The sequence below is a fragment of the Oryx dammah genome, unplaced genomic scaffold (assembly GCF_014754425.2).
Source record: "Oryx dammah isolate SB20612 unplaced genomic scaffold, SCBI_Odam_1.1 HiC_scaffold_25, whole genome shotgun sequence".
In the NCBI taxonomy this organism is placed as follows: Eukaryota; Metazoa; Chordata; class Mammalia; order Artiodactyla; family Bovidae; genus Oryx; species Oryx dammah.
The window spans coordinates 103153012-103180782 of NW_024070209.1; the positions used below are offsets into that span (position 1 = coordinate 103153012).

General features: G+C 62.4%; 1 protein-coding gene across 1 annotated transcript in view; it reads left to right on the top strand.

Moving 5' to 3' along the window:
- Positions 1 to 10364: 10364 nt before the first annotated feature.
- Positions 10365 to 27771, top strand: part of ADAMTSL2 (ADAMTS like 2) — a 31878-nt gene continuing 14471 nt past the window's right edge. The window contains exons 1-10 of the mRNA XM_040225560.1: positions 10365 to 10454; positions 11016 to 11158; positions 12085 to 12160; positions 13269 to 13371; positions 13884 to 14029; positions 14164 to 14287; positions 18142 to 18222; positions 20412 to 20587; positions 25186 to 25534; positions 26751 to 27123. Coding sequence (XP_040081494.1) covers positions 10365 to 10454; positions 11016 to 11158; positions 12085 to 12160; positions 13269 to 13371; positions 13884 to 14029; positions 14164 to 14287; positions 18142 to 18222; positions 20412 to 20587; positions 25186 to 25534; positions 26751 to 27123 — 1661 coding nt within the window. The remainder of the gene's footprint in view (positions 10455 to 11015; positions 11159 to 12084; positions 12161 to 13268; positions 13372 to 13883; positions 14030 to 14163; positions 14288 to 18141; positions 18223 to 20411; positions 20588 to 25185; positions 25535 to 26750; positions 27124 to 27771) is intronic.

The window sequence follows — 27771 nt, forward strand, 5'->3', positions numbered from 1 at the left end:
CCTCTGGTTTTTTTTGGGGACAGGTCAGAGTTGTTGATTCAGGGAGACCATACTTCTCTTCTCTGAGGCAGCAGCTCTGGAGAAAAGTCCCCCATGAGCGCAGTCCCCAACATCCAGCCACGTTCCACCCTGGCCCCTCCTCAGGGTGCTGGGGAGCCCAGAACGAGAAAGAGCAGATGCTGTTACTTGAGTCACACAGGGGGGCAAGAGGTGGGAGAACCCAAGGGTTAGCCAGTTCCCCTGGAGAAGGAAATGGCAGCACACTCCAGTACTCTTGCCTGGGAAATCCCACGGACAGAGGAACCTGGCGGGCTACAGTCCACGGGGTTGTAAGAACTGGACACAGCACGGTGGCCAAACCACACCACAATCCCTGCAAGGGCCTTGCAGCTAAGCCTCACGTTTAACCATTGTGTCCACGTCTTGCTCGCCTGCTGTCGCCCCAGACAGGTTTCCTTGGTAACTAAATGAATGAAACGAACCTTCTTTTCTGTTTGGTTACATTGATTCAAGCCTGAAGCGCACAGACCAGGAACTTCTCTACCAGGGTCCCCGAGGCAAGGCTGCCACCAGCCCTCTCAATGTTCCTTCGGGAGATACTCTTCCCTTTTTGAAGAGGCCTGGGGGGAGCTGCCTGGCAGAGGGCCCCCATCCTCTGGCCAAGTTACCTCTGGGTAACTCTGTGTGAGTTCCCCAGGCTGACTCTCTCCCTAGGACTGCTGGGTTGATTTATTTGTTGTCAGCAAAAGGACAGCTTTCGTTACACGTTTTGAGTTTCATCATGGTGTAAGGATGTCACTTGCAGCAAAACGCACAGATTCGTAACGTGCAGTCTGGTGGGATTTGCCAAGGGCCGTGTGACGGCTCCGCGCCCCCTTCACTCCAGAGCCGTCCTTGAGTCCCCAGCAGAGGCAGCCTCTGCTCCGGCTTCTGGGGACGCCTGTCTCGGCCTGCATAAGCAGATGCACACCGGGCGCGTTCTTTCTCAGCCCCGGAACGGCCCCGGGCGTCGCCCACATGTATCACATGGCTTGTTCCTGTGGTCGCTGGGTGGCTGCTCTGGAGTTTGTTCTCCTGGGAATTGGAATTTGGAGAATGGGAAAAGTGGGGGCGGGGCGGGGCAAGGCTGAGGGGTGCCCAGGCTCGCCAGTCGGTGCCTCAAGGAGAGGCTGCCGGCTTGTTCCCGGCCTTCAGGGTGCACTTGGCCCACCTTTCCTTCCATCTGGGAGCTCACTCACACCTTTCCAGAAAACTCTCCGTTTCGTTGTACGCTGGCTGGAGCCTGTTTCTGCTGCCTGCAATGAAAAGTCCTACTTGGGACATGTGGTCACATCTTTTTCTGCTCACGTGCCTTCTTCCTAGGTACCCACATCCTCAGTGTGAAGTCCAAGGTTTCCAGGAGAACCCAGGCCATCCCTGCCCAGCCATCTCCCCTCAGCACCCCCAGCCACCCTTGTGCGCCCAGAACCTCCTCCCGGCCTCCCTGCCTTCCTGGAAAGAGCACCCTTCCTCCACCTTTGCGTCTGTGGGGAAGGCTCGCTACCCGGCACAGGTAAGCCGAAGTGCTCTGCACTGGGCCCCAACACGCTGCTCTCTCCCATCCGAGCATCCGCGCCTCTGTGCGGAGCTGCTCGGGTTGTGTGTGGGGAGCTGCTTGGGTTGTGTGCCCGGGGCTCGGCTGGCCAGTTCCCCGCCCGAGCCCCGGGCAGAGCCTGGCACGTGGTGGGTGGTCAGCAGACACTGGCTGGATGAATGATCCTGTGAAAAGAATGAATCAAAGTCGGGAGAGGCGGGCGGCAGCGCGCCTCAGCCTGGCACTTAGGAGCCCCACGCCACTCCAAATGGGAAAACCAGGCCCTGCCAAGCGTGCGTGCGTGCGGCTCTGGGTAAGAGGCAGGCGACTCCCGGTGAGCTGGTCACCACCTCTGCCCCCCAGCCCCGGCTTCCAGGAGGAGCAGAAATCGCGCGGTGAGGACATGGATTGGATGTCAGGCGCTAGGACAGAGCTCTCTGGGGCCACAACCCCCCACTCGGAAGTGGGAAAGCATTCCACAGTTGGTTTTGTGCATGAGTGCGTGTGTGTGTGTTTGCGGCTGTAAACTCTAGGGCCAGGGCTGAGAGCTCGGGGAAGGGAAAAAGAGAAGGGGGAGGGGCCGGGGGCAGGGGAGCTGCACATGTGTTGTAGCGATTAAGGAGGAAGGGGGCTAAGGAGGGGCCCGCCCTGAAGAAGGGAGACAGGTGGCCAGGCTGGGGCGAGGGGCTGCGGCAGAGGACCACCCCCTCACGGCCTCTAAAGAGGGGGGTGGAGTGCAGAATGGAGGTCAGGGTGCAGCCTGCATGTGCTCCCAGCCGAGACCTGGTGGCCTGGAGACAGACCAGCTGGCCTGGGGGAACACTCTGAACAGGACTGGAATGACCCTCCGTTCTCACTGATGCCAGGGCAGCGATCCGCCTGGGGAGCTGGGAGGGTGTGCAGAGCAGAAGAAGCAGGCTGGTTGCTTGGGGGTGGCACTGCCCCTGAAGGCACAGGGCAGGGAGCTGGGCTGGGAGCCCAGCTCAGCCTGGGCAGGCTCTGAGCCAGCAGAGACGTGAGCTGGCATCCCGTCCGCCCTGCTGCCTGGGGCTCTGCCTGCCAGCTGGCCTCTGATACGCCCCCCCCCACCCTCAGCTGCTGGTTCTGGGGTCACCGTAGACCCCACAGGAAGCACGCCTGGACCCTCCTGCCAGGGTGTCCGCCCCTGGGAGTTGCCTCCGAATTCACGGTGTAGCTCTCTGTCCTGCCTGACCCCTGGAGATGGGGCGGGGAGCGCTCACATTTTCAGCCCTGCTGCCCCGTGTATCTTGAAAACCATTTACGCACACAGACATTCATTCAGCGCTGGCGCATGCCAAGCTCTCTTCCTATTTTGTCCCCCTGGGCTGTGTCAGCAGCTGGATGTCTCTCTCTCTCCCCATTTTACAGAGGAGAAGACTGAGGCTCAGAGAGGTGGGGAGGCTGGCATTGCTCCTGGCCGAGGCCCCCAACCCCTACCGCAGGCAGCATGCCCCCTGTCCCCAGCAGATGGTGCCGGTGCCAGTGAGACCCAGCAGGGTCTGGGTGGGGTGGGCCGCCTGACCGGGCAGCCCAGCCTGGGGAGCGGGGAGGGGGAGCCGACCAGCCCTCCCCTCCCCTCAGGTTTTATAGAGGTGCTGAAATGCCCGGAATGCCACACGGCTCCTGCCTCCCGGACAGCTGCCTGTCTGCCCGGCTGGGCCTGCAGAGCAGGGCCAGCTGCTGCACTCGCGTCCTCCATGTTTTGAAGCCCCAGCCTGGAGCTCCGGTCACCCCCGAGCACGGCAGGCCTTGGCTCTGGGTGCAGGGATCCCCTGAGGCGCCTCCGGCCCCATGCCTGGGCACTGATGCCCCTGACCCCTTTGTTGGGGCCCCCAGGCTGGTGTGCCAGCCCAGACCTCCACAACCGGCGCTGTGTCCGGCTAATGGCCAGATGCGAGCAGCTCATGCTGCCCCCAGCTCCTGCACAGCTGCCGGGTGAGCCAGGCGAGGGCTCTGCCCTCCTCGCTCCGCGGCCTTGCTGTGCCCTCTGCCCCCAGAGCCTTGGTCTCCTCACCAACGCAAGGGACGCCTGCCGCTGTCCCACAGGGTCTCTGTGATCCCAGGCAGGTGCGCTGGTTCTGGGAGCAGCTGGCCCAGGAAGCGCTGCGTGTCTGTTCATGAGAAGCAGCGAAGAGCCGGTGTGGGTCATTACAGGGGACCCTCTTCTGAAAGGTGGTCCTCAGCATCCATGCACGGAGACAGGGGGCCGGGAGCAGGGCTGGGACGGGGACACAGGCTTGTCGTCCCCTGCCCCTCACCCCCCACTGTGGCAGTGCACTGGGTCCGCCTCTCTGTGCAGAGGGGAGAGTGAGGCTGAGACGGGACGGAGCTCCTGGACACCTGGCCTTCCTGGGGGACTCCTGCACATCGGGGCGGGCTGTGTAATCCAGGAGCCCAGGGACACAGGTCCCGCCCACCCCCCTGGCCTGGTGGTGGGCTGTCCCTGGAGCTGCAGCGGAGAGCTCATGTCCCAGTCGTGCCAGGGCCCCCCAGGGCCCCATCCTTCCTCCAGATCTGGGGACAAGGGCGCCTCTTTCTTGTGAATTTTAAGAGCCAGGAGGCCTGCACATAGAGGCCCCCGCTTGAATGTCAGGACTTGGCCTAATGGAAAACGGCAGTGCTGGGAAGGAGGGAGGAGAGCTCTGGTCCAGCCTGCTGGTCCCCGGGCCTTCCCTCGTGGCTCAGATGGTAAAGAATCCGCCTGCAAGGTGGGAGACCCGGGTTCGACCCCTGGGTGGGGGCAGACCCTCTGGAGGAGGGCACGGCAACCCACTCCAGTATTCTTGCCTGGAGAACCCCATGGACAGAGGAGCCTGATGGGATAGAATCTGTGGGGAAGAGTTGGATGCGACGGAGCGACAGACGCATGCATTGCTGGCCCGCAGTGGTCTGTGGAGGAGGGTCCTACTGAGGGGGGAAGAGCCAGAGCAGAGAAAGCTGGGCCTGCCTTGGGCTGGGCGGGGAGCTCTGGGGGTGGGGTCGGCCGCTGGGGCCTCTGCTGGGGCCTGGGCCTCTTCCGGTCCTGGCCCACCACTTCCAAACTGGCCGCAGCGGCCCTTGGTGGCCCAGTCCCCGTTGGGAAGAAGGGCTCCTCTGTCAGAAGTGGCCCAGGGTGCTCCAGGCTCTGGGTGGGCAGCAGGATGTGGCGGGGGAGGGTGGGGGCCCTGGCCCTCCAGGCCGTGTTGGCGGGCCTCTGGGTGCCAGAGTTGAGGACCCCCTCGCAGGATCTCTGGCCCTGGTACCCCACCTTCCGAGCTCTGTTTTAGATACTTGGCTATACAGGACAGGACCCAGCTCCCAGTGTGACTGTCCAACCACCCAGGACCGCCAAGCCGGTCACTCCTGGCCCACTGTGCCCCTCCCCCTCCCTGACCTGTCCCTTCCCTGAGCAGGCTCCTCTCCTTCCACCTTGTTCCACGCTTCACCTCACCTTCCCACAGAAATGTGCACGTTTTCCTGTTTCCAAGCTCTTCAGAAATCCAGGTCTGGCAAAAAATCTCTGAAAAAAACAGGTGTCCAAAGCATCTCCAGCCAGGGCTGCACAGAAAATGGTAAGGACACCTCCCCCTCACCCCAAACGACAGGGGCTGCCAGACAAATCCACCCTTCCACACGATGAGCACCTTCTATATGCTGGGCCCTGGTAGGTGCCAGGGATGCGGTGTGAGTCCTGGCCATGGGTCGGGAAGCCAGATCAAAGTACTGGGCTGCTGCCTGGTGGGCTTCCTGGAGGAGGTGTGCTCAGGAGATCATCTGGAGGGCCAGGAACATCCAGATGGGTGTGAACAGGGCTCCAGGAAGGGGCTGGCAGGAACCAAGATGGGGGCTCCGAGCCACTTCTTTCTGTGACACCCCCAGGGCGCCTGGGCATTGTCAGGGCTGGGAAACAGCAATTCCGAGGGACTCTGGGTGAGCTGGGGGTGAGTGGAGGGTGAGCTGGGGCTCAGTGCAAAACGGGCAGCCCCTCATTCACCAACAGGCCAAAGCTTCCTCTTTCTTCCAGGGCTGCTCCCTCTTAATGTTGCGCTCCACTGGGCCTGGAGAGATCATGGTGTGAGCGCTTGGGACTCCACCAGAGGCTCCGCCTGATCCTGGCTCCCCAGGAGGCACAAGGCAGACCTGAGAGGTACGGGGGTGGGTGGTCCCCCAGCAGAGGCTCCATCGCCCCATGCGATGTAACCCCCAGAACACAAATTCTCAGATGATGCGATTAAACCTTCAGCCACGGTGATGGCAGAGCGTGGACCCTAGGCGTGGCCTCTGCTGAGCCTGGGCTGCTGTTCTGGCCGCCGACACTTAGATCCTCTGGATCTGCCGTCCAGGTCTGGCTGCAGCCCCACAAAGTGGGCCCAGAGGGCACATGAGGACCAGGAAGCCCAGCCTGACCGGTTCTGCAGAACTGACGGCAGCTCCGCCCTGGGCACGCGACAGGGCCTTCGGCTGTGCTTCCTGGCTGTGCTTGGTTCTTTATCACCAACCACCCCCCGCAATTCTTAGGGTCTTCAGGGCCCCGGGCCTTCCCGCAGACCACCAGTGGACCAAGCCGTGGTCAGAGCTCCCTGTGGGTCTGGGGTTTGGGGGAAGGCTGGTGTCCCTTCGGGAGGGGGAGCCCCAGCCAGCTCCTGGAGGTAGAGGGTGGTGTGGGGGTGGATGGGGGGCTGGCCCAGGTCACACACCTGCTGAGGTCCCAGAGCCAGGGTGGCAGTCTGCCTCCCGGGCGCTGTCCCACTGAGCTAAGAGAAGGCGCTGGGGCGTTTGCGCCGGCTGGCTGTAGGGTCCCTCCCACGGGAAACCATTAGTCACTCTGGTTCTGGCTGGACGCGGATCCAGCTATGTCCGGAGAGCTGGGGACTCTGACTGGGGACGCAGAGCCCTGGTGCTCGGCTGGAGGGGCGGGGTGGGGTGGGCAGAGACCCCAGCATTCAAGAGTGATCAGCAGGGTGTCTGTGAGGGGGTCGGTGAGTGTGTGCTCCTGTATGTGTGTGTGCACATATGTGTGCACGCATGGGTGCACACACATGTGTGAGCACGCGTGTACGTGTGTGCACATGCGTGTGCACATGTGTGCGTGTGCACGCTCACCAGTGCTGTGTGGCAGGTCCCATCGTGTCTGTGATCCAGTGTGCCAACAGGGGGCAGCGTGGGCCCGGGTTCCACCGAACATCCCAGGGGCCCCAGGGGAAAAAAAACAGATGGATAAGACCTGCCTCCCCAGAGTCTGGGGAGGATGAACGCGATCCAAGAGCCTGCTGTAGTGGGGACGTGCTCACCAGGGGGCTGGGCTGTGCTGCTTACCAGACGCAAGCCTGGGCGTCCCTGGGCAGTCTCGGAGCTTCAGTTTCTCCGCCTGTAAAATGGGGATCTCCCAGCTCTCTGCAGGCAGGAAGGACTCACGCAGGATGGACCGCAGTGGCAGGGCAGGGGGCGCGGGTGCTGGCTCTCCTCCCCCGCCGCTCCTGCTGGTGGCAGAGCTGCCCAGGGGTGGAATGGTTCTCGGCCTGGAGGAGCTCGCCGCAGTTCCTTCCGGCAGGGAGGACGCAGGAGGGGGAGGGCTCTCCAGGCGCCGCTGTGAGCCGTCTGCAGTGCAGAGGCCGGGGATGGCTGCAGTGGCCCGGGGTCGCCCCCTTCCACGCCCACCGTGTGTGGAGGTGCCCTTGTGTGCCGGGCTCCGGAGGGCCTGGTGTGTGGGGTGGGGGCCTGGCCTGCTTCTGGGGTGACTTGCAGTGTCTGGGGTGCCCCCTGCGTGCCGGGGAGGGAGGGGGGTGCGGCCGGAGTGCATGCTGCTGGCTCCGTGCTCTGCTCCACGCTCTGACTCAGCAGGAACGCAGGCTGGAGCCCCACGCCGGCCTGCCAGGGGCTGCCCAGCTGGCGCACGCCCAGCCAGGCCGTGTGCCCTGCCAAGCTGGTGTGAACATCTGTAAAGCTCTGCGCTCCTCCCCACCGCTGGCTCCGGCCGTGCGAGCTGTCTGGTCCGCGGGCCGCGGGCCCTCCTGTCCCGACCCCGGACCCTTGGCTGGGGCCTGCGCCGGGTCTCGGTCAGTCCCTCTGCTGCTCAGGAGAAATGTCTCCAAGCCTGGCTGGGTGACCTCAGAGCCCGGTGTCCCCTCCCGACCCCAGCCTCACCATCTGTAAGCGCCAGCCATCAGATGGCTGTCTCGCACACCTAGGATCTATTCTGGGGAGGGGCAGAGACGGCACCCCCCCACACACCCCGCCCCCCGAGGGAGGCAGGCATCCAACGGACCGAGCCTGGGGCTCAGTTCTGCTCCTCCACCCTCCCCACCGAGCTCCCCTGTGACCCCGGGCCAGCGGCCACTCTGTCTGGTTACCCAGACACGCGGTCCCGCGTGGTGGCCCTGGGCCGGCGGCCTCTCCACTCACGGCGGCGGCAGGCAGCTGGGCCGGCCTGGCCGTGCTCCAGAGGCGCGGAGCGGGTTAAAGTGTGCGCCGGGCCGGCCGGCGGGGCGGCGGGCGGGGGAGCAGCCTGGTGGGAAGTGTGAGTTCCTCCCCGTCTGCCTGACAGCTATAAAGGCCGCCGCGCCCGCCCGGCCGCCGCTGGGCTGCGCCTCCCTGGGAACCCCCTCTCGTGGGTGCGCTTTGAAGTGGAGGAGGGAGGCGGCCAGGGGGCGGGGGAGCAGACGGAGAGAGGAACAGCCCGCGGCCCTCGGCGTCCCAGCCTCCCCCTGCACCGCGCACCTGGCTAGCTTGCCCGCCACCGCCGCCCCTTCCCCCGCGAGGACTCCTTGCCGAGCCCCGGGCAGGTAGGCCACCTCCCCCGCCGTCTCGCTTCCCTTTCCACGGCTGCCCTCCTAGGACGAAGGTGCGGCCCCCAGTGCCTGCAGGTCAGCCCCGGCCCCTTGGGGAGCCGTTATATAACAGGACCAGGGACTCCTGGGGAGGGTCCAGACCCTCTGAGCCCGGTCCGGGCGGTGGGAGTGGGGGTTCCTCAGCTCCTAGCCTCCCCGAGCCCAAAGCCCTCACTTGCAGGGCAAGCCTCTCCCGCTGGCCGGTGGTGGCTGTTTTTGGACCCCAGGGAGGGCTGGATCCCGCGTGAGCCGGGCCTGGCCTGCAGCCACGGCTGTCTGGGAGCCTTAATGAAAACCAAGTGTGCGGCCGGCTCAGCACCTGTCTTCAGCCTGCAGGCAGGAGCCGGGGCCACAGACGAGCCAATGGGACTGCCGACGGGGGGTCCGTGCTCGCAGAGGGGGCTGGTGGGGGTGCAAGTGGGGGCCTCCCGGGGAGGGGCAGCCCCCGGGTGGCGGGTGGGCAGGCAGGCGGGCAGGCAGGCAGGCAGGCGGTTGGGGAGTTGTGGATCTCAAGGTCTTAGCTCCAAATTCCGGGGTGGACTGCTGCCCCGTCTGGGGCAGAGAGACATTCTTGGGGTGCGAGGCTGGCATTGGCGTAGCTCCTGGAAATTTGCAGGTGCTTGAGCCCATGAGGAGGTGAGGGTTTGGTGGAGGAGGAGAGGGGGCAGATGAGGAGCTGTTTTCAGTGCTGGCAGGCATCGGGTGGCGGGTGCTTTCTACCTTCTTGCACTGGAACTTATCCCTGTTTGCCCTGGGCTCTGGGGGCTAGTTGGCCACATAGATGGCTGTGTGGCTTTGGGCAAACTGGCTCCCCTCTCTGGTCCTGGGCTAGAGGGGGATGGGCTTGGGGGTTTCCAAAACTCCACCAACACACTGGCAAGTGACACTCAGGACCGAGACAGACCCTGGTCAGAGGTCACTGCAGGCCCCCAGCTGGCACTCCTATCTCAGGGGCAGATAAGGGAGGCTGAGGGCCCAGGAGGCTGGAGGCAGCCCTTGATTTGAACCCTGGCAGGGAGGACAAGTATGGGCTTTCCTGGTGGTTCTGTGGTAAAGGATTCTTCTGCCAGTGCAGGAGACGCGGGTTCGATCCTGGGTCCGGGAAGATCCCCTGGGGAAGGAAATGACAACCCACGCCAGGATTCTTGCCTGGGAAATCCCATGGACAGAGGAGCCTGGCGGGCTACAGTCCATGGGGTCGCAAGGAGTCGGACACGACTGAGTGACTAAACCGTAGCAGAGAGGTCAAGTTGTGTTTTGGGCTGGGGGTGCTGGACTTCTTGGGAAGGAAACAGCCCCAGGATGGCCCTGGGTCACCCTCACGTCAAGGCCCCGGAGGTGCAAGCTGCGTGTCTTTTCTTGGGAGGGAGGGGACAGAGGTGCCTGGGCTCTGCGCAGCCTGGGGTCCCTCCAAGGCAGGGAGCAGCTGTGTCCAGGGAGGGCCTGGCAGAACTGCACATCCACACCCTCTCCAGCAGCTCCACATGGCCGGTGGGAAGGATCATTCTCCCGTGTAGGTCAGCAAGCGCTGAGCAGACAAAAATCCCAGGGTGCTCTTGCTTGGGCCAGGTCCAGCGGCCGAAGTAATAGACTGATCCTTAGCTCCTTCATCCAGGGGGTGAAGCCTGGGCCTATTTGTGCCCCTGAGTTTCTCCCCAGACATCCTCCAAGGAGCTCAGGTATTCCGAGGCAAAGCTTGGCCCATGTCCCCACACGCCCTCAGATCCGGTGGACCGGGCTTAGCACGCACACCACCATCCTAGGGTCTCAAGCCCGTGGCAGGCATCTCCAATCACTCACGGAGCCCACCCAACAGGGCTGGCAGGCAGCCACTACCAACAGATCCCAGATAATCTCAGGCCCCACTGGGTGGGCCCCAGGGGGTTTTTCACCAAAGCAGACTTTGGCCGCCTGCAAGGAGAGCTGGGCCTGGCCTGGCAGTGACTGTGGCCTTGCTTCCTAGGATGGAGGGCAGATGGCAGCCTTCACGATGGGCCTGGCCCCTGTTGGCTGTGGCCCTAGTGACTGGGAGTGCGTCGTCCACAGGGACCACGGTGAGTGGGGAGCACAGGCCCTCACCTAGATGGGCTGACACTGAGAGCCACGTGGCAAGATGCGGGGCAGGGGCCCAGGGCACCCTCCACTCCCAGGAACAGGCCTTACACGCCGGTCAGGCCAGCCCCTGGGTGGGTGGGTGGGGGGCTCTGGCCACTCCAGCATCCTTGCTGGTTTGGCAGGCTGGGGGCTGCAGGGACTGGGTGCTCCCCTTCAGCACAAAGACCCGAGGTGTAGCGTGTGGACAGGTGGGTTTGGGTCCTGCAGAACCCAGGCTGGCCGGCACCTTCCTGCAGGCCACTTGGGAGCAAAAGAGGATGGTTAGGTTTGGCGTTACGATCCCACCAAGCCCCCAGAAGGTTCCAGATCTCAAGATCAGGCAGCACCTGAGGCACTCAGCTCTCTGGGAGGTCCCTCGGAGACCCCCCTGGAGGTCTGAGCCGGGGCTTCGAGCAACCCACCCAGGGGGCTGTGTCCTCCCGTCCAGGGCACGGGGTCGGCGGGCCCGTCTGGCCAGGTGCTCCAGCCTCCTTTTAACCGTCGTGGGGCCTCTCACCCAGGACAACAGCCCAACGTCCAACAGCCTGGAGGTGGGCCCCGATGCCACCGCCTACTGGTGGGGAGAGTGGACCAAATGGACGGCGTGTTCCCGCAGCTGCGGGGCCGGGGTGACGTCCCAGGAGCGGCACTGCCTACAGCAGAGGTGCTGGTGTGAGAGCGGGGCCCGCGGGGCTGGCCGCCGGACTGCAGGGGGGGCGGGGAGGTGGGCAGCAGCTGCTGGGTGGGGAGCTCGGGCTGAACGCAGCCTTCAGGTTGAGGCTGCACAGGCCAGCTGAGCCAGTCAGTCTTTTCATTGGCCTCCCTTGGGGACGCGGCTTCTGTCGGGTCCCAGGCAAGAGTGTCCTGCGGTTCATCCCTCTCTGGGGCACTGGGAAAAGAAGACCCTGCCTAGGGCTCTTTCAAGGAGTGGTCAGGTCCGCCTTGGCCTTCTCTCTCCTGAAGACCCAAGTTGAGTAAACATGGGGTAAGCCTACGGTGCAGTGGTTACTGCTGGCCAGACCTGCGTTCACATGTTGCCTCTGCAACTTCCTAGCTGTGTGACCTTGGGGAAGTCACTTAACCTCTCTGAGTATCAGTTTCCTCTTTGTGGAACGGAGATTATGCTTGAGCCCACCTGACGTTTCTGAGGAGGCGAGACTGTGTGTGCGCGTGTGCGCGCGCGTGCCTGTGTGTTTGTGCGCGTGCGCGCGTGTGCGCGCGTGTGTGTGCATGTGCGTGTGTGTGTGCGTGCGTGTGCGCAGAGGGCTGGGCCCGTGGTGAACGCTGTTCTGCCATCACTAATTCTGTGGCCTAAGACTTTGCACTGTGTACTGAGGACTCAGACATGAACGGGACCTCGCCCCTCCCCCAGGAAGAGGCTGAGAAGCACCCTGAAACTATGGGGGTGCCTGTGACAGGAGCAAGCTCTGCTGGAGCAGCAGGGATGGAGTTGGGCAGAAGGAGGCCTTGGTCAGAGGAGCCCGCGGAGGCTCGGGCTGGGGTGCGCTGTCCAGAGGAGGGCTGGGAGCAGGGTCAGGACGGCAGCCGGCCACTTCTGACCTGAGCTCACAGCCGGGGTCCTCCCTCCAGGAAGACGTCTGTCACGGGTGCCGGGAACCGGACCTGCACGGGCACGTCGAAGAGGTACCAGCTGTGCAGAGTGCAGGTGAGGCCCACCTGGCCGGACCACCGCCACCCCCCCAACCCACCCCAGGTGGGACTCTAGGCGGCTTCCCAGTGGCCCCAGCCCTCCGGACACTTTGTCCTGGGCCTGCCCCCTGCATCCGAATGAACAGAAGTGGGGGTGGGGGCCCTAGGCTCAGAACCCCTCTCCCTGCCTCAAGTCAAGCCCCTGGTGCCCACCGCGGGCTGCGGGCACCTGAGCGGCGAGGGTCCGCTTCTGCTGGCAGGGCTCTCACGTAACCTTAGGGCTGGAGGCCTCTGGCCGCCTGCGCCCCCTGCACCCAGGGTGAACCATGTTCCCGGGGAGGCTTAATGTCACAGGTGGCCCTGTTCCGGCTGCAGCTCCCGTGTACCCGCTCCGTGCCCACGCACTCAGCCCCTGAGCCTTCTCTGTAGCAAGGTGGCCGGGCCGGGCTGGCTGGAGGCAACCACTCTGGCTTGGCCTCCAGGCATTTCACAATGATGGGGCCCGAGCCAGTCTGAACCCCACCCCCAGGGCAGGATGAGGGGCAGAGAGATGACCGTGTGTGTCCTTGTGTCTGTGTGCACGTGTGGGGGTTCAGGGGTTGGCGGAAGTGAGCAGCCTGGCTTCTGGGTCGGCCTTGCGGGTCAGCTGCCCTCCAGACTTGAGTTCAGGAGGGACACTCGGCCAGTTGGGCTTCTGGCCCCCTCGGACTCCTCTTCCACGAAGTCAAGCCCATTCAGTCAATGCCCATGTCCCAGGCCCCGTGGCTGTGGCTGTGGCTGCAGACACGCAGATGGGCCCCCTTTCTCCAGAAGGCAGGGCGAGCACAGGGCAGGCTGGTGTCCCCTCAGCTCCATGGGCAGTGGGGGAGACGGCCAGGGTGGCGGGGGTGATGGGATCCAGCCTGCAGCAGCGGGAGGGCCAGCACACATAGGCCTGGAGGCCTGGTGCCCCCGCCCTCCTCCCAGAGAGCCTGACAGATTGAGAGCGAGGAGAGGCCACCCTGCGGGCCTCGGCCCTGGCACGGCTATGCCGGCTGCAGCCACTTCCTGCTCAGCCTGGACAAAAATGCCTTTGTCGGGCCGAGCTCCTCCCGGAGCCTCCCTCCCCGTCTCTTGCTTCCCAGGAGTGTCCGCCGGACGGGAGGAGCTTCCGCGAGGAGCAGTGCATCTCCTTCAACTCCCGCGTGTACAACGGGCGCACGCACCAGTGGAAGCCTCTCTATCCGGGTACCGCGGCCCTGGGCCAGGCAGCAGGGCCCGCTCCGCAAGGACCCGTCCCTTGTGGCCACCCCCCGGGGACCACGGGAGGGAGCGCCCTTGTCCAGCGGGTGGGCAGGTGGGGAAGCAGGCCTGGGGCGGGGGAGGCTCTTGTCGAAGGTCCCCAGTAGTTCAGGCAACACTGTACAGGACTTGGCTTCTCCTGCTCAGGGAGGAGGTGCAGGGTCCCCAGGACTGGCAGCCCGGGGCCACCAAGTCGGCTCAGAGCTCCTGCAGAGGGGACGCTGCCCACTACTCACAGTGCAGCAGAGGCTGGTCTCTGAGAGCCTGTCTGGGCCGGATCACGTGCACCTCGGTCCCCATTTCTACCGCTGAGGCCCTGGGCAAAGTCCCTTCCACTCTCCAGGTGTCAGTGTCTCCATCTGTGCCATGGACAGAGGGCTGTCTCCGTCGGGCGGGGGGGGCGAGAGACATCCCCGACTCCGGCTCTGCAGCACCCTGAGAGCCCCGTCTCCCCGCAGACGACTACGTGCACATCTCCAGCAAGCCGTGTGACCTGCACTGCACCACCGTGGATGGCCAGCGGCAGCTCATGGTGCCCGCCCGCGACGGCACGTCCTGCAAGCTCGCCGACCTACGAGGGGTCTGCGTGTCTGGAAAATGTGAGGTTGTTCAACACTGTAGCACAAGCACCCACTGGTCCCCTCGCACCCGCCGCCCACCCCGTCCCCCCAGGCGGTGGCGGCCCCGGGGTCTCGCCTCGGCGCCCTCCCAGCAGCCTCTCCGCCTCCCTTTCTGCAGCCCATTGGCTGTGACGGGGTGCTCTTCTCCACCCACACGTTGGACAAGTGCGGCGTCTGCCAGGGCGACGGGAGCAGCTGCACCCACGTGACGGGCAACTACCGCAAAGGGAACACCCACCTGGGTAAGAGCCTTGGGCGCCCGGGGTCCAGGGCCTGGGGCAGCCTGCCTCCGGCTGCTGAGTGACCACGCAGGGTCCTTCCCCTCCTGGCCCCCTCGATCCTCTGCCCAGGCCCAGTGGGGCTGGCCCAGCAGCTCTGGAAGGACCCCTTGGGGGTAGGACTGAGAGCAGCTCTGTGTTCGCACCCCTAGATCCCAGGTGCCCTGGTGTGCATGGGGCTGGGGGACCACCTGCAACTCAGCACAGCTGACAGGGAGGTATTAGCCCCACTTGTAGCAGGGGGAAACTGAGGCACACAGTTAGTCCTCACTGCTGACCTGAGGGTGGGCCCTGGGCACATGGATTCTGGGGCCTGAGCTCTCAGACCCAGGTCCCCAGGGCTGAAGGGACACGCTGGGTCCCACCGGCCCCAGCCTACCCAGCACAGAGCCGGCTCCTCTCTTTCCCGGGCCGTGGCTTGTCAGTGGCCTCCGAGGAGCCTCCGCCTCTGGGGGCTGGGCCGACAGGGTATCTGTGCGTGTGCTGGGACTTGCCACTTTTGGAGAGATGTTGCTGATAATACTCGGGGTTAAATTGGAGGCATTCTTGGGTCTCGATTAATGCAGTGGGATTACACTGGGTTATCACAGCCGCTGGACAGGGAGAGGCAGGGCAGCTCGAAACCCATTTAGCAGTTGGGGAAACTGAGGCGCAGCATGGGAATTGCCTACTTGAAGTCTCCCATGGAGGCCAGGCATGTCTGGATGGAACCAACCCTGGAGAGCTCCCGAGGACTTGGCTGTTGGAACCGCGCCTCTCCTGGAGGCGGAGCAGAGGGATAATTTTGGAGTTAGTGTTAGAGCCTGGACGTGGGACCCAGGGATGAACACGCCGACTGAGGAGGGTCAGGGTAAGAAAAGGAGGAGTGTCTTAGTGGAGGCCCAGCTGGACAGGGTTCTGAATAACGCTTGACAGGTACAGTGGGCAGAGGCAACTTCATTTGCAGGGCTCACTTGGGAAGGAGTGTGGGCAAAGACATTGTGCGCTTCCTGCCTTCCTTGCACACACCTGCCTTCAGGACCTTCTGCCAGGTCCCGGGGTGTGAACACAGCTGAGGTAGCGTTCAGGCAGTGCGTCTCTTTCTGAGCACCGCCTGCGTACCAGGAGCTACAGGGTACGGGGGCCCACGCCTGCACGGAGCTCTCAGCGTGGGGGCCTGGGGGCTGACACGGAACCAGTCCCACCCAGTTCTACCTTCTGTGCACAGAGCCACACGCAGCAAGCTTAGCCTGCTCCCGCCTCACAGCATCTCCTCTGGGCAGGGCCTACAGCTGCCGTCTTGTTACAGATGTGGAAACAGAGAGGTTAAGAAACTAGGTTAAGGTCACACAGCCAAAAGAGGCAGAGCTGGGTCTGAACCCAGAGAGCTTGATCCCGGGTCTGAGGTCCTAAGCACTGACCCACGTGGTCCCCTGGTAGACGTGTGCATGGTAACCATGGTAACCACGGTGAAGAAGCTTGTGAGCTGGTTGCTAATTAAAAAATAAGTATACGTAAACTAAGATCATGGCATCTGGTCCCATCACTTCATGGCAAATAGCTGCGGAGACAGTGGAAACAGTGGCAGACTTCAGTTTTTGGGCTCCAGATGGTGACCGCAGCGATGAAATTAAAAGACACTTACTCACTGGAAGAAAAGTTATGACCAACCTAGATAGTATATTCAAAAGCAGAGACATTACTTTGCCAACAAAGGTCCGTCTAGTCAAGGCTATGGTTTTTCCAGTAGTCATGTATGGATGTAAGAGCTGGACTATAGAGAAAGCTGAGCACCGAAGAATTGATGCTTTTGAACTGTGGTGTTGGAGAAGACTCTTGAGAGTCCCTTGGACTGCAAGGAGATCCAACCAGTCCATCCTAAAGGAGACCAGTTCTGGGTGTTCATTGGAAGGACTGATGATGAAGCTGAAACTCCAATACTTTGGCCACCTCATGCAAAGAGCTGACTCATTGGAAAAGACTCTGATGCTGGGAAAGATTGAAGGCAGGAGGGGAAGGGGACGACAGAGGATGAGATGGTTGGATGGCCTCACTGACTCGATGGACATGAGTCTGAGTAAACTCCGGGAGCTGGTGATGGACAGGGAGGCCTGGTGTGCTGCAGTCCATGGGGTCACAAAGAGTCGGACATGACTGAGCGACTGAACTGACTGAACTGATATGTGAACCTTCAATGGGCCACCCCCTCCAGTACTCTTGCGGAGAATCCCATGGACAGAGGAGCCTGGTGGGCTACAGTCCACGGGTTCGCAAAGAGTCAGACACAACTAAGCAACTGTGCACAAACCTTCATTTAAATAAGTGATATTTAAGCAAAGTCAAACAGTTAATCCTAAAGAAAATCAACCCTAAGTATTCACTGAAGGACTGATGCTGTAGCTGGAGCTCTAATACGTTGGCCTCCTGATGCAAAAAGCCAACTCATTGGAAAAAGACCCTGATGCTGGGAAAGATTGAGGGTCGGGGAGAAGGCGACAGCAGAGGATGAGATGGTTGGATGGTGTCACTCAGTGGACGTGAATTTAAGCAAACTCCAGGAGATGGTGAAGGACAGGGAAGCCTGGCGTGCTGCAGTCCATGGAGTTGCAAAGAGTCAGACACAACCGAGCTACTGAACAACAAGCACGGTCCTCACTTCCCAATCATTTTACCTCTAGGATTATTGTTGTGTCTGTCAGCTGGAAATACTAGGGCAGCAGACAGATGACTGTGTCCCTTTTCCCAACCCTGTACCCAGCGACACCGGTTGGCAGTTTGAAATTGGCCACTGTGACAGGAAGTGTTTGCACCCTGGAAATAAGCCAGTACTGCAGGTCACAGCACCCGCCCTCCCACCAAGAGAGCTGGAGGTTAAGCATTTAGGGGCACCCTGCTGGCTGGAAGGACAAGCTCAGGGTCTTCAGATGCCTGCAAAGGGGAGCAGCCTGTAGAAGAGTCTCATCTGCTAGGTGGGCCCACACGTTCCTCAGGTGACCTGAGGGTCGGCCCCAGCAAACCTGATTCTAGAACCTTCTCACCGTCTTCTCCTGGAAGGCTTTTCATTCTTAAGACTTTAAAAATCTCCCCTCCTTCTCCCCAGCGAACCCTCTACCACCTTCCAGCAGCACCGTCCCTTCCTCAGACCCTGCCCCCAAGACCCTTGGTCCCTTTGTAGGGGGCTCTGCAGGAATCTCCGTGGCTGCCTCCTCACCTGCTGGGGCCTTTGATGACAGGCCCCGACCTGGGGCCATGTACTTCCTCACCTACATTTGTGATGTAGCAAGCCTGTAAAATAAATGCGATGTTATGACAGTGTGGGTTTTTAAAATAATAATAATGAGAGCGTCCTCAGGGCCAGACTCTGAGCTACCCAGAATCTCCTCCATCACCAAGCGTGGGGGCCATCATCCCTGTGTGTGGATGAGAACACGGAGGCCCGAGGCTCCAGCAGCTTGCCAAGGGCCACCTTGCTGATAGCGGCAGAGCAGGACCGAGGACGTTTGACTCCGGCCAATCTATGAGCCCCGGGACCTGTGGTGTCCCTCGGGAGGAGCAGGGCAGGTACTCGGGAGTGGCACCCACGCCCTCAATAGGAAAGTGTCTTGGAATCTGGTACCGCACAGCCCGTGCCGGGGTGGCCAGTCAGCTTTCCCGACTCACAGGGAGTTCCCGCAGCGCCGTGCACTCGCCCCTTGGGGGCCTGGGTGCAGTTCTTGGGTGGGGAAAGAGCTGCCCTGAGACACTGCCTCTCGCCTACCAGGAGCGCAACAGGGTGGTGACCGCCGTGCAGAGCTGCCTTTCCTCTCGAGAGGCGCCGCTCACCACTGTCCCCTCCCCAGGTTACTCTCTGGTGACCCACATCCCGGCTGGCGCCCGAGACATCCAGATAGTGGAGCGGAAGAAGTCTGCGGATGTGCTGGGTGTGTATGTGGGGCCCGGGCGGCTCGCGGGGCTGCGGACTTACACGGGGTGAGATGTACGGGCTGTGGGTGAACGCGGAGCGCCTGACCTTGCCGGGAGGGTGGTCCTGGAAGCCACAACTCTGCCTGGGTGTAAGTGCCTGTGCATGGGGTGGGGGTGAGGGGGCCATCGGGAGGCAAGAGGGGGCTGTGACTCAGGTAGGGAGCGCCCCAGCCCCGGGGTCCAGGCATGGAGAAAACTGGAGGTGCTGGAGGCGGCCTCTCTGACCCCCCGTCCTGCCCCAGGGTCTGAGGACTGACAGTCGGGGGTGAGAAGGTTGAGGCAGAGCAAGATGGAAGTGGGTAGCCAGTCAAAAACCAAGGGTGACAAGAAGCAGGGGTGGGATGCAAGCTCCCATCTGGGGCCCAGAGTTGATGTTCTGGGCACTGGCCATTCTGGTGGGAAGCCAGATTCAGCTGGAGTCTCTGACTTGAGGATTCTGGAGTAAGTTGCGTGGTGGCCGAGGCAGTGAGGCCCACCTGGGTGACAATGTCTGGGAGGGCTCCCTGTGCGGCTGGAGGTTGGTGGGGCCATGCACCTTGTCTGTACCCCTGGGGAGCCCTTTCTGGCCAAGGAGGACAGGTATTGACAACTGGAAGCTGACCTCTGCCAGGCAGGCCAGCTGTCCCCGAAGCCTGAGGCACCTCCCTGCCTCTCGAGGCATCTTCTTGGGGGCCAGGGCTGGCGGGGTGCAGCCACCCTTCCTGGGGGGTGCTGGCATGGGGGTAGGGTGTTTGCTAAAGGTCCCCAGGTTGAACCCTGCACAGGCCGTCAGCCCCAGCATCTGGGCCCCTGAGCACCAGCCGCTGACCTGGCAGGTCTGCAGGCCCCAGGCCCCAGCCCGGACCCAAGCGGGAGCCTGGCCTCTGCCAGGCCGGTTGCTCTGTGGCCCGCGGGGGAGGGCGGCAAGGCCAGGAAACACCGTGTTCCCAGAGCTGGCTGCAAAGACATCGTTCTTGAAACAGACGCGTGGAAATACCGAGGGAGGCCCAGAGCGCCGGGGAAGCCGCAGGAAGGAAGGTCATCACTGTCGGGAAGCGGGTTTTGGACGCGGGCCGGGGATCTAGCCCCATGCGCGAGCCGGGCCCCTTGGGTCCCCTCGCTGGGCCCATGATCTTGTCCCGTTATTTTTGACGGCGCTGCACGGAGGGTACTCTTCCAGCAGGCGGAGGCTGCTCGCTGTGTCTGTCTGATAATAAATTAACTGCCGGGCTCCGCCGTGCGCGTTGCATCAGGAGCTTTGGAAGCTAAGCTCTTCCCTGCCTTCAGGCCAGTTCCTGGAACGGGCTCTAAGGACACCCTCTGGAAGAGATGCTGTCCCCGAGGTGGAGCCCCCCACCCCTGCCAGCCCTGAGGCTCCTGGGGAGGGCCAGCCGCTGGCTCTGGGCAGATGTTCCAGCCTGTTGCCAGGGGTGTTTGGGGGGGGGGCGGTTCCAGTTCCGGGAGCAGACGTCCTTCCAAGGTCCTCGGTTCCAAGTGTCCACCACACCCTGCCTCAGAGAGAGGCTGACTGGGAGCCCTGCCCGGGAGAAGGGGCAGCCAGGTCTCCCTGCCTGGCAGAGTGTCACGCTCCCAGCAAGAGCACCAGGCCGGTCAGCTTGGGGTGGTCTGGTAGGGCCTGCGGGGGACGCTGGGACAGGGCTGCAGTGTCTCTCAGCTTGGGCCCCGTCGGTTTGGGAAGCTGAGAGTGGCGAGTCCCCCAAGCTCACGGGGAATCTTTAGCAGAGCCGGGCTGGGTGGCCTGGTCCCAACCTGGGTGACTCCTGTGGTCTAGCGCATGTCTAGACCTGGCCGCTCGGTCCTGACGCTCCTCATCGCCCTGCAGCCCGGGCCCTTCCGAGGCCACTAGAATGGCAGGACCAAGCAGGCTGCGGGCCAGCCATCCTTGGGTCATCTAGACAAGCCCCTGTTTATTTTAGGCTGGTTAGGAATGAGGACTCACGTCTCCCCAGCCAGGGCCACATGCTGTGGCAGACGGAGCCTGCCACTCCCACACCACATGGAGGTTCCCAGCTTTGAGGGTTTGGGGAGGGTCACAGGGCCAGGCTAACCAGAGAGCCCGAGCGTGGGGTCCCACTCCTCCCGGCCCTTCAGCCCCCTCCCCTACCCCGACCCCGGCACATGTGACTGGGCAGCTGTGGCCTTTCAGCTCTTGCAGATGAAGCCGGCTACTTCTTCTTCAACGGCAACTTCAAGGTGGACAGCCCCAAGAACTTCAACATCGCTGGCACCGTGGTCAAGTACCGGCGGCCCATGGACGTGTACGAGACGGGCATCGAGTACATCGTGGCACAGGGGCCCACCAACCAGGGCCTGAATGTCATGGTGCGTGGGCCGCCGCAGGCGGGCACTCCCGAGCCTCCGCCCCCACGCACCTGGGGTGGTTCCTTTGCTGCCCGGTCACTCGCTGATTCACGCCCTCATCCCAGCCCTCAGATTTGAGTTCCTCCACTGGCCTCCCAGTGACTCATGAATTCATCGGCCTGTTCGCTTGCTCACCCTCTCACCTGTGTGATCCTCCCTCCCCTCCCCGCCGCTTCTAGGTTAGCTCCCCTGGGGGGTGCGCACAGCAGCAGCCCCCAGGACCTGTGTGGGCAGCTGAGGGCAGAAGGCTGATGGGGTGCGGGGTGCAGGACCCCACTCCACTCCACAGTTGGGGATTGGAGCCCCCCATGGAGTTCCCTACTCCCGACTGCATGGACCCTCAGTGCCGAGAACGTGGCAGAGCTTGTCACGGCCATCCCCGGATGCTGGCCCCGGGATGCTCACGGTTCCTGGGGGTGGGGCGGGGGCCTGAGCAGAGGGCAGGAGAGTGCAGCCTTTAGGCCCAGCTTGCCAGGACTCTCCCCAGGGCTCCTGTCAGGAAATGCAGGTCACTGCCACCTCGTGCCTAGCTCTGGAAGTGTAGCAGAACTGTCAGTGAGATCAGGGGCTGCTCAGAGGCAGTTCTGAGGCTCTCGGAGGCCTGCCGGCCTTCGCGGACACCGAGGGAGATGCTGGAATGGAGCCCGCCTGCCTGGCCGATGCCGGAGGCTGGCCCGTGTCAGCCGGCAAACCCCTTCTGTCTCTGGCCTGGTTGCTTTCGGCCCTCCCGGGGCGGGGGCTGCACCGAGGGGACTAACAGATAAACCAGAGACCCTCTTCCCTGAACCCACCCACGCGCGCCTTCTCCAGACCACCTCCTCCCCGATCTTAAAATCTTTGCCATCCAGGCGCCTGACCAACCAGCCAGGCCAATTGCACTGTCCATGAGTCAGCATTTATTCTTACCTAGGGCCACCCTGCCTTCCTTACAAATCGAGTGACAGCCTTACATGTACTGCCTGAAGCTTGCTAGGAGGGTTTTCTTTCACAGCAACTTTTCAGGGTCACTCCGGAGCAGAGCTCATTTTCAGCTTGCACCCCCAGACCAAGCTGACCTGATTTTGCATCAAGTTTGGCCATTGCCCTTCTCTCTGACTTCATCAGAAGGGCCCCCTACACGGCCATAGCCGTGAGCTAAGAGAGGGTGCTGGCGCAAGAGTCGTGGATGATGGCAGCTGGGTCACCTGCTGACCAGCTTTCTGTCCCTCTAGCCCTGGACTGCTGCTGGGCCCTCCCAAGCCCGGAACTTAACGGAGCTGAGGGGCCTCGTGTTATGTTGTCCAGCTCTGGTCACTTGATGGCCTATGGTCAAAGGGCCTCGGAGCCTGCTAGGAGCTTTTCCCAAAGCACATCTGTTTATTTTAGGTGGTATGGCCTTTCTCTAGAACGCTAGGGTCTACGTTACCATTTTCTCAGCTAAGCTTGGCAGGAACTCTGCAGTCTGTTTCTCCACCAGACTCCTCCGTTACTGTGAGGGCTGCTGGGTACTATGGCCCAGGCGGCAGGATGTATGTACCACCACCTGGACCTCCTGCAGAGCCCTTTCCCCTCAGGACCACTCAAAGCAGATCCTCAGTGTATGGATTGGACCAGTACTCCCACACGTGGAATATGTTGCGTCCAAAATTCTTCATGATGGGGGAGCATGAGAAAGTGATCATTTTCCTTTTATTTTCAAGGAGAGGTCCTCCTTTCCTGCCCTTGATGACTGGACCCGGAGATTTTCACTGACTTGGGGCCAGTCTTCCCATGGGTTAATCTCTGAGCATCTGGAGTACCTGTGTTTTCCCAAGGCCTCCAGCGCCCCTTCCAGCTCATCTGATAAGCGTGATGTTGTTAGTCTAGAGGACCAAGGTCATGCAGAGTGGGATGGTTCAGACCCCTTCGTCCTGTGTTGTAACAGAGAGTGGGCGAGTCAGGGTGGCCCTGGGGCAGAGCCACAAACACGTGGAACAGATCTCTTCTGCTCCTCCTTCCCGAAGGGGCAGACGAGAATGTGCCAGACGGATGGGCCACATGGTCAGCTAGAGGGCACATTAATCTGCTCTAGAAAACGTGCCATGTCAGCCCCAAAGCTGCAGTTGAGGCTATTGCTGGGCTGTCCACCGTCACCCTCCTGGCCCTGTCTTGCTTCTGTTGGGGTCAAACTGTTGAATTAAATGGGGGCTATGATGGGGTCAGCACCCACGCATCCTTGAGGTCTTTGAGCAGCACCGATCTCTCTGTTTTCCCCAAGGATGCAATGTGGTTTCTGATTTACCCTCTTGGAGGAGGTTGGGACTCAGGTTCACAGGCTTCCCAACTATGGAATAGCTACTCCCTCCTAGGTCAGGGAGCCAACATGAGAGTTCTGCCTGCTCCCAATTATGCATCTGGGGGCTGAGTGAGCCTTGGATACAGCGGACGGACTCTGGATCAGACCAGGGTCACCTTGGGGCCATTACCTGTCGCCCACGTGTTCTCACAGTAACGGGAGGTAATAATGATGCTTTGGGTCCCTGGTCAACGAGGACCACGTGGATCCAGGTTCCACGGTGTCTACCTGTTTCTCCACTGAGCAGTTCACCACGTAAATAGCTGCGAGTTTTTGTGGGGAAGAACTGGGGGAGCCTTCTTCCTGGGGACTTGGCTGTTCCATCCTTCAGTGGATTCTGGGTCTAAAAAGTGGCCCAGGAAATAGAGCAGGGACGGGTACTTTCATGCGGCAGCTGCCTCTGCCTCGTGCATTTCTACCCTCGATTTCTTCTGGTCGGATGGATGGAGAAGCGCCTTTCTGGGCCCACGCATCTGTCCCTAGGGCGTTCTTTGTTCTATCAGCTGTATCCAGATGTGTCCCTGGTTATGGTGTCAACCTTCTGGCTCATCATGGTGCTTGAGCCCCCTTGTTGTGACTATCCTGGAGAGCAGACGTAACAGCACCTCTTGCCACCAGCCCTGGCCCACGAGGACCCCCAACACCAGCCCTCCGGTGTCCCTCTGAGTGGCACCGGAGGCTCCTCGCCGTCACACTTGTTTTCACTGCGGCGGACGGCGTGTCCTCCAGGCGATCCTACAGAAAATAGTCGCCCGGCGCTCGCTCTTTTGCCGTCTGCTACGATGGTCCCAGCGTGGATCGTTCCGTCAGTGTTGGCCTCACCTCCTCCTGGGGTTTTCTTGCCAGTGTGGCTCCTCCCTCATCCTGAACGAGGGCTCCCCTGGGAGACTCCTCCTCCTGAGACTCCTCCTAAGGCCTCACGCAGCCTCAGCTTCTGCTGCCCACCGCGGCTGGTCCCAAAGGCCCATCACAGGTTGCCCCTTCTCCCCTGAGCAGCCCCATGGCTGCCCTGAGCAGGTGAAAAGGGGTCTGAGCACGAGCCCCCAGCTGGGTGGTCCAGGGAGGAGGCGGGCACGGCCCTGAGGGAGGCTGGTGGGGTTTTGAAGGCAGAGACCTCTGTGCCATCTTCCGGCGAGGGCCGGGGGCTGGCTGTCACAGGGGTGGAATGACCGCTTTCCAGGCCCCGAGATTCAGGGAATCTGAGATTTCAAGATTTTCAAGCAGATTCACTGAGATCCCCAGGCTCCTGGTCTTCCCCAGGTTGGGCTCTTGGTGAGGTGGAGAAGCCCGCCTGGTTCTCTGGCCTCCAGGACACTTTCTAGTCCTGCCGGGGGACGTGCGCGTCTCCGTGTGACACCGAGGAGGCCCTCTGGCTCGGCCTTAGGTTGCAGGTTAGGTGGTGACGTCACCCTAGCCTTCCACTGTCTTTCTCCATAGACCCTTATCTTTTCTCCAGCCAGCTCCCAACACTTGAGACATGGCACCCAAAGCACATTTCATTCCTCTCGTATCCTCCCCAGCCCGCCATGTGGGGGCGATCTCAGGGGTCTGTGCACCGCCAGGGAATCACCCCTGCTGACAGGGAACCCCACACTGAACTCCTATTTGAGGGCCCACTTCTGGGGCTTCTGACACCCGCTGACTGAGACCAGGAGAGCCCTCGGGGGTGGGGTGGGGACGGGAGCTGGACAGGCCAGGGAGACGCTGCTGCTGATGTGGTCTCAACAGAAGCCTCAGCACCTTCCCCACCGGCTGTGATGCTGGGGAGCCCTCAGGGGCCTGGGCCTTGGCCCTTCCTGCACGGCCAGTGGGACAGGTGGTGGGGACGGTCCAGTCTTACTGCTTAAGACCGCCAGCGTGTGGTGACGGTAAAACGCAGGCTGGGTTTTCACTGGCTTTATTATCTTTCAAACATTCTCTGCTACCTGAGCGCCCTTGACTTCTTGTGTCTGGGCTTTGTCCGCTGGTCCCAGGCTGTGTTCACAGGTCTTTGGACACGGGCTGCCCGTGGCGCTAAGTGTAGCCTTGGGCGGGTGAGGCAGCTTCCTCCAGGCAAGGAGGAGTCCCTGGGAAGGACTCAGCTGTGGGCCTGTGTGTGGCAGGGAACCCTCCCGCAGCTCTGGGACCAGAGTCTCCTGTCCTCAAGGGGCTTGTGCTCGGCGGCCTGAGCAGCCACTCCAGGCTGGTGGGGAAGGGGCTGGGGTGGGGAGAGGCCAGGGTCCCACTTCTTCTCCTGCCCCCCCAGGTGTGGAATCAGAATGGCAAGAGCCCCTCCATCACCTTCGAGTACACGCTGCTGCAGCCGCCGCACGCCCACCGCCTCCAGCCCATCTACTACAGCTTCTCGGATCCCGCCTCCGACAGCGCCGAGAGCCAGGAGCTGGACGGGGCCGGGCTGGCGGGCTTCCTGCAGCACAACGCCTCCCTCTTCGGCCAGGCCTCCTCGGAGCGGCTGGGCCTGGACAACCGCCTGTTTGGCCACCGGGGCCCAGGGATCGAGCTGGGTCTGAGCAGAGGCCAGGAGACCAACGAGGTGTGCGCGCAGGCCAGCGGCAGGGCCTGCGAGGGGCCCCCCAGGGGCAAGGGCTTCCGAGGTAACCAGGAGGAGGGGCGGGGCGGGGGGTGCTCCCAGGGAGAGGGCCCTCGGGCGAAGGGTCGTCAGAGCCCGCAGCCCGCAGAAGAGGGTGGCGGCGGCGCCGGTCACGTGCGGGCTGCGGGGCAGGTGTGTCCCCTCCACACACCTTCTTCGAGGCGGGTAAGGCTATCTCCACTTGACGGAAGGGGGAACTGAGCCCTAGGGAGGGGTCTTGCCCAAGTCACGCTGGCCCCATCTGCTGGGGGCAAATCCCAGAGGGTCTGACCCTATAGCCTGTGCTCTTGACCACTTGGTGGAGAGAGACAGACAATGCAGCAAGGTGTGGCGAGAGCTCTGGAAGGGAGTGACGGGCAGCTGAGGGGCACAAGGAGGGCCTCGAGCCCTCGGCGTGGGGGACCCTGAAATGAGGGCCCAGGAGTGAATTAAGGGTGAGCCGGGGGGGGCCTTGGGGCAGGCAGGGGACCTGCACGGGGCGCTCTCCACAGGGAGCGGCAGGAGGTGCAGGGGGAGACGTGGGGGGTGGACTGGGGTCCCTGAGCCCCAGGCTGGCAGCTGGGCTGTGCTCCTGAGGGCTGCGGGGGGCTGGCCATGACCTTCACTCCTGCCGAGGGCGGAGGGTGGATCAAGCTCGGGAAGAATGCACTTGCTAACTCGGGGGCAAGTTTCCGAGACCCTCGGAGTCCTCAGGTAGAAAACACTTTGGAGGCTGTTAGTCCCCTGGGGCTGAGCCGACCGCAAGCTGGGGCCGTAAAGCCACAGAAACGCACAGACTCTCTTCAGCCGGCTTCTCCTCTGTGTCTGTGTGTCTCCCTGTGTTCTTCCAAGGACAGGGGCATTGCAGTTAGAACCCACTCTAAACCTGTAGCAATCTGCTCTGGAGCTGTGTAGTCTGTGGAGACCTCATTTCCACAGAAGCTCACATTCTGTGGCTGCGGGGCAGGCATGCATTTGGGGAGGCCCTATTTGACGCCGCTGCTGAGCTCAGGCCGGTTCCCCAACGAGAGCTTGTCTGGATCGGCTTGCGGGCCTTTGCAGGACGATCTGTGTCCTCTCACTGGGTGGAAATCTGCCTCTGGGTGCTTCCTGGATTGGGTCTTTGCTGCAGCCCTGCCCCACCCCCCCGCCCCGGTCTGTACTACCCGTGCCCCCCCCACCACCACCACCAGGGCCCACATGAGGAGTCACGGGAGGTTGAGCACTCGTCTCCCCTGCAGACGGTAACGCCACCTGGACCGCTCTGGTGGGAGACCCAGACGACCGAGAGGCCGACACCCGTTTCGCCTCCCAGGAGCTGCTCTCGGCCAACGCCATCTCCGATCAGCTGCTGGGCGCAGGCTCCGACTCCAGGGAGCTCCCCCTCAATGAGACCGTCAACAGCATCTTCTCCCAGGGAGCCCCGAGGGGCTCCCCGGCCGAGAGCCTCTACCTGGACTACGAGGAAAGCGAGGGGGCCGGGGCTTACCTGCTCAATGGGTCCTACCTGGAGCTGAGCAGCGACAGGCTGGCCAACACCTCCTCCGAGGCCCCCTTCCCCAACGCCAGCGCCAGCTTCCCCGCCTTGGCTGGGAACCGGACGCAGAAGGCCAGGTAGGCGGCCTCCCTGGCCCTGTCTGGCCAGGGCTGGTTAAGGTAGGGGGGCCTGGGCAGAGGTAAGGGGGAAGGGGCCGCCCCTGCCTGGCCCCTCGGGGAGCCAGAGGCCTGGGTTTTAGCGTCTTTCCCCCAAGTTAGTACCATGGGTTGAAGTTCCGGCTCTGCAGTGGAGCTGGGAAGTGGGGAGGCAGACAGTTCCGTGCACATGGGGCTGAGTGTCGCCCATACAGAGGCGGGCTTTCGTCACAGCCCCCTGTCTTTAGGGACTGGTAGGGCTCAGAGAGGTAGGTGAGTGACGCCTTTGGGGCTCAGAGCCTGGAGGCTTGGGGTCCTATGGTTCTTCGTCTGGACGGTCATCACGCACGTGGCCATCATGCACGAGGTGGGCGTTCCCTGAAGGTAGCGTGGCTCAGGACGACCTTCCCTGCTGGCCGAGGAGGACACCGGGGCTTGGTCCAGTGGGGCCCCCAGCCAGGGGCCAGACCCCAGGGTCAGGCACTGGGAGAGAGGCCTTCTGCTGTGCTGGCTGGAGCTGCTTCTGGGTTTGGGATGTGGGAGGGTCCAGCGGTGAGGATACACTGCAGACGCCCGAAAAGTAACAGCTGGGGACTCCTGGACGGTCACAGCTGGGGACGCCTGGACGGT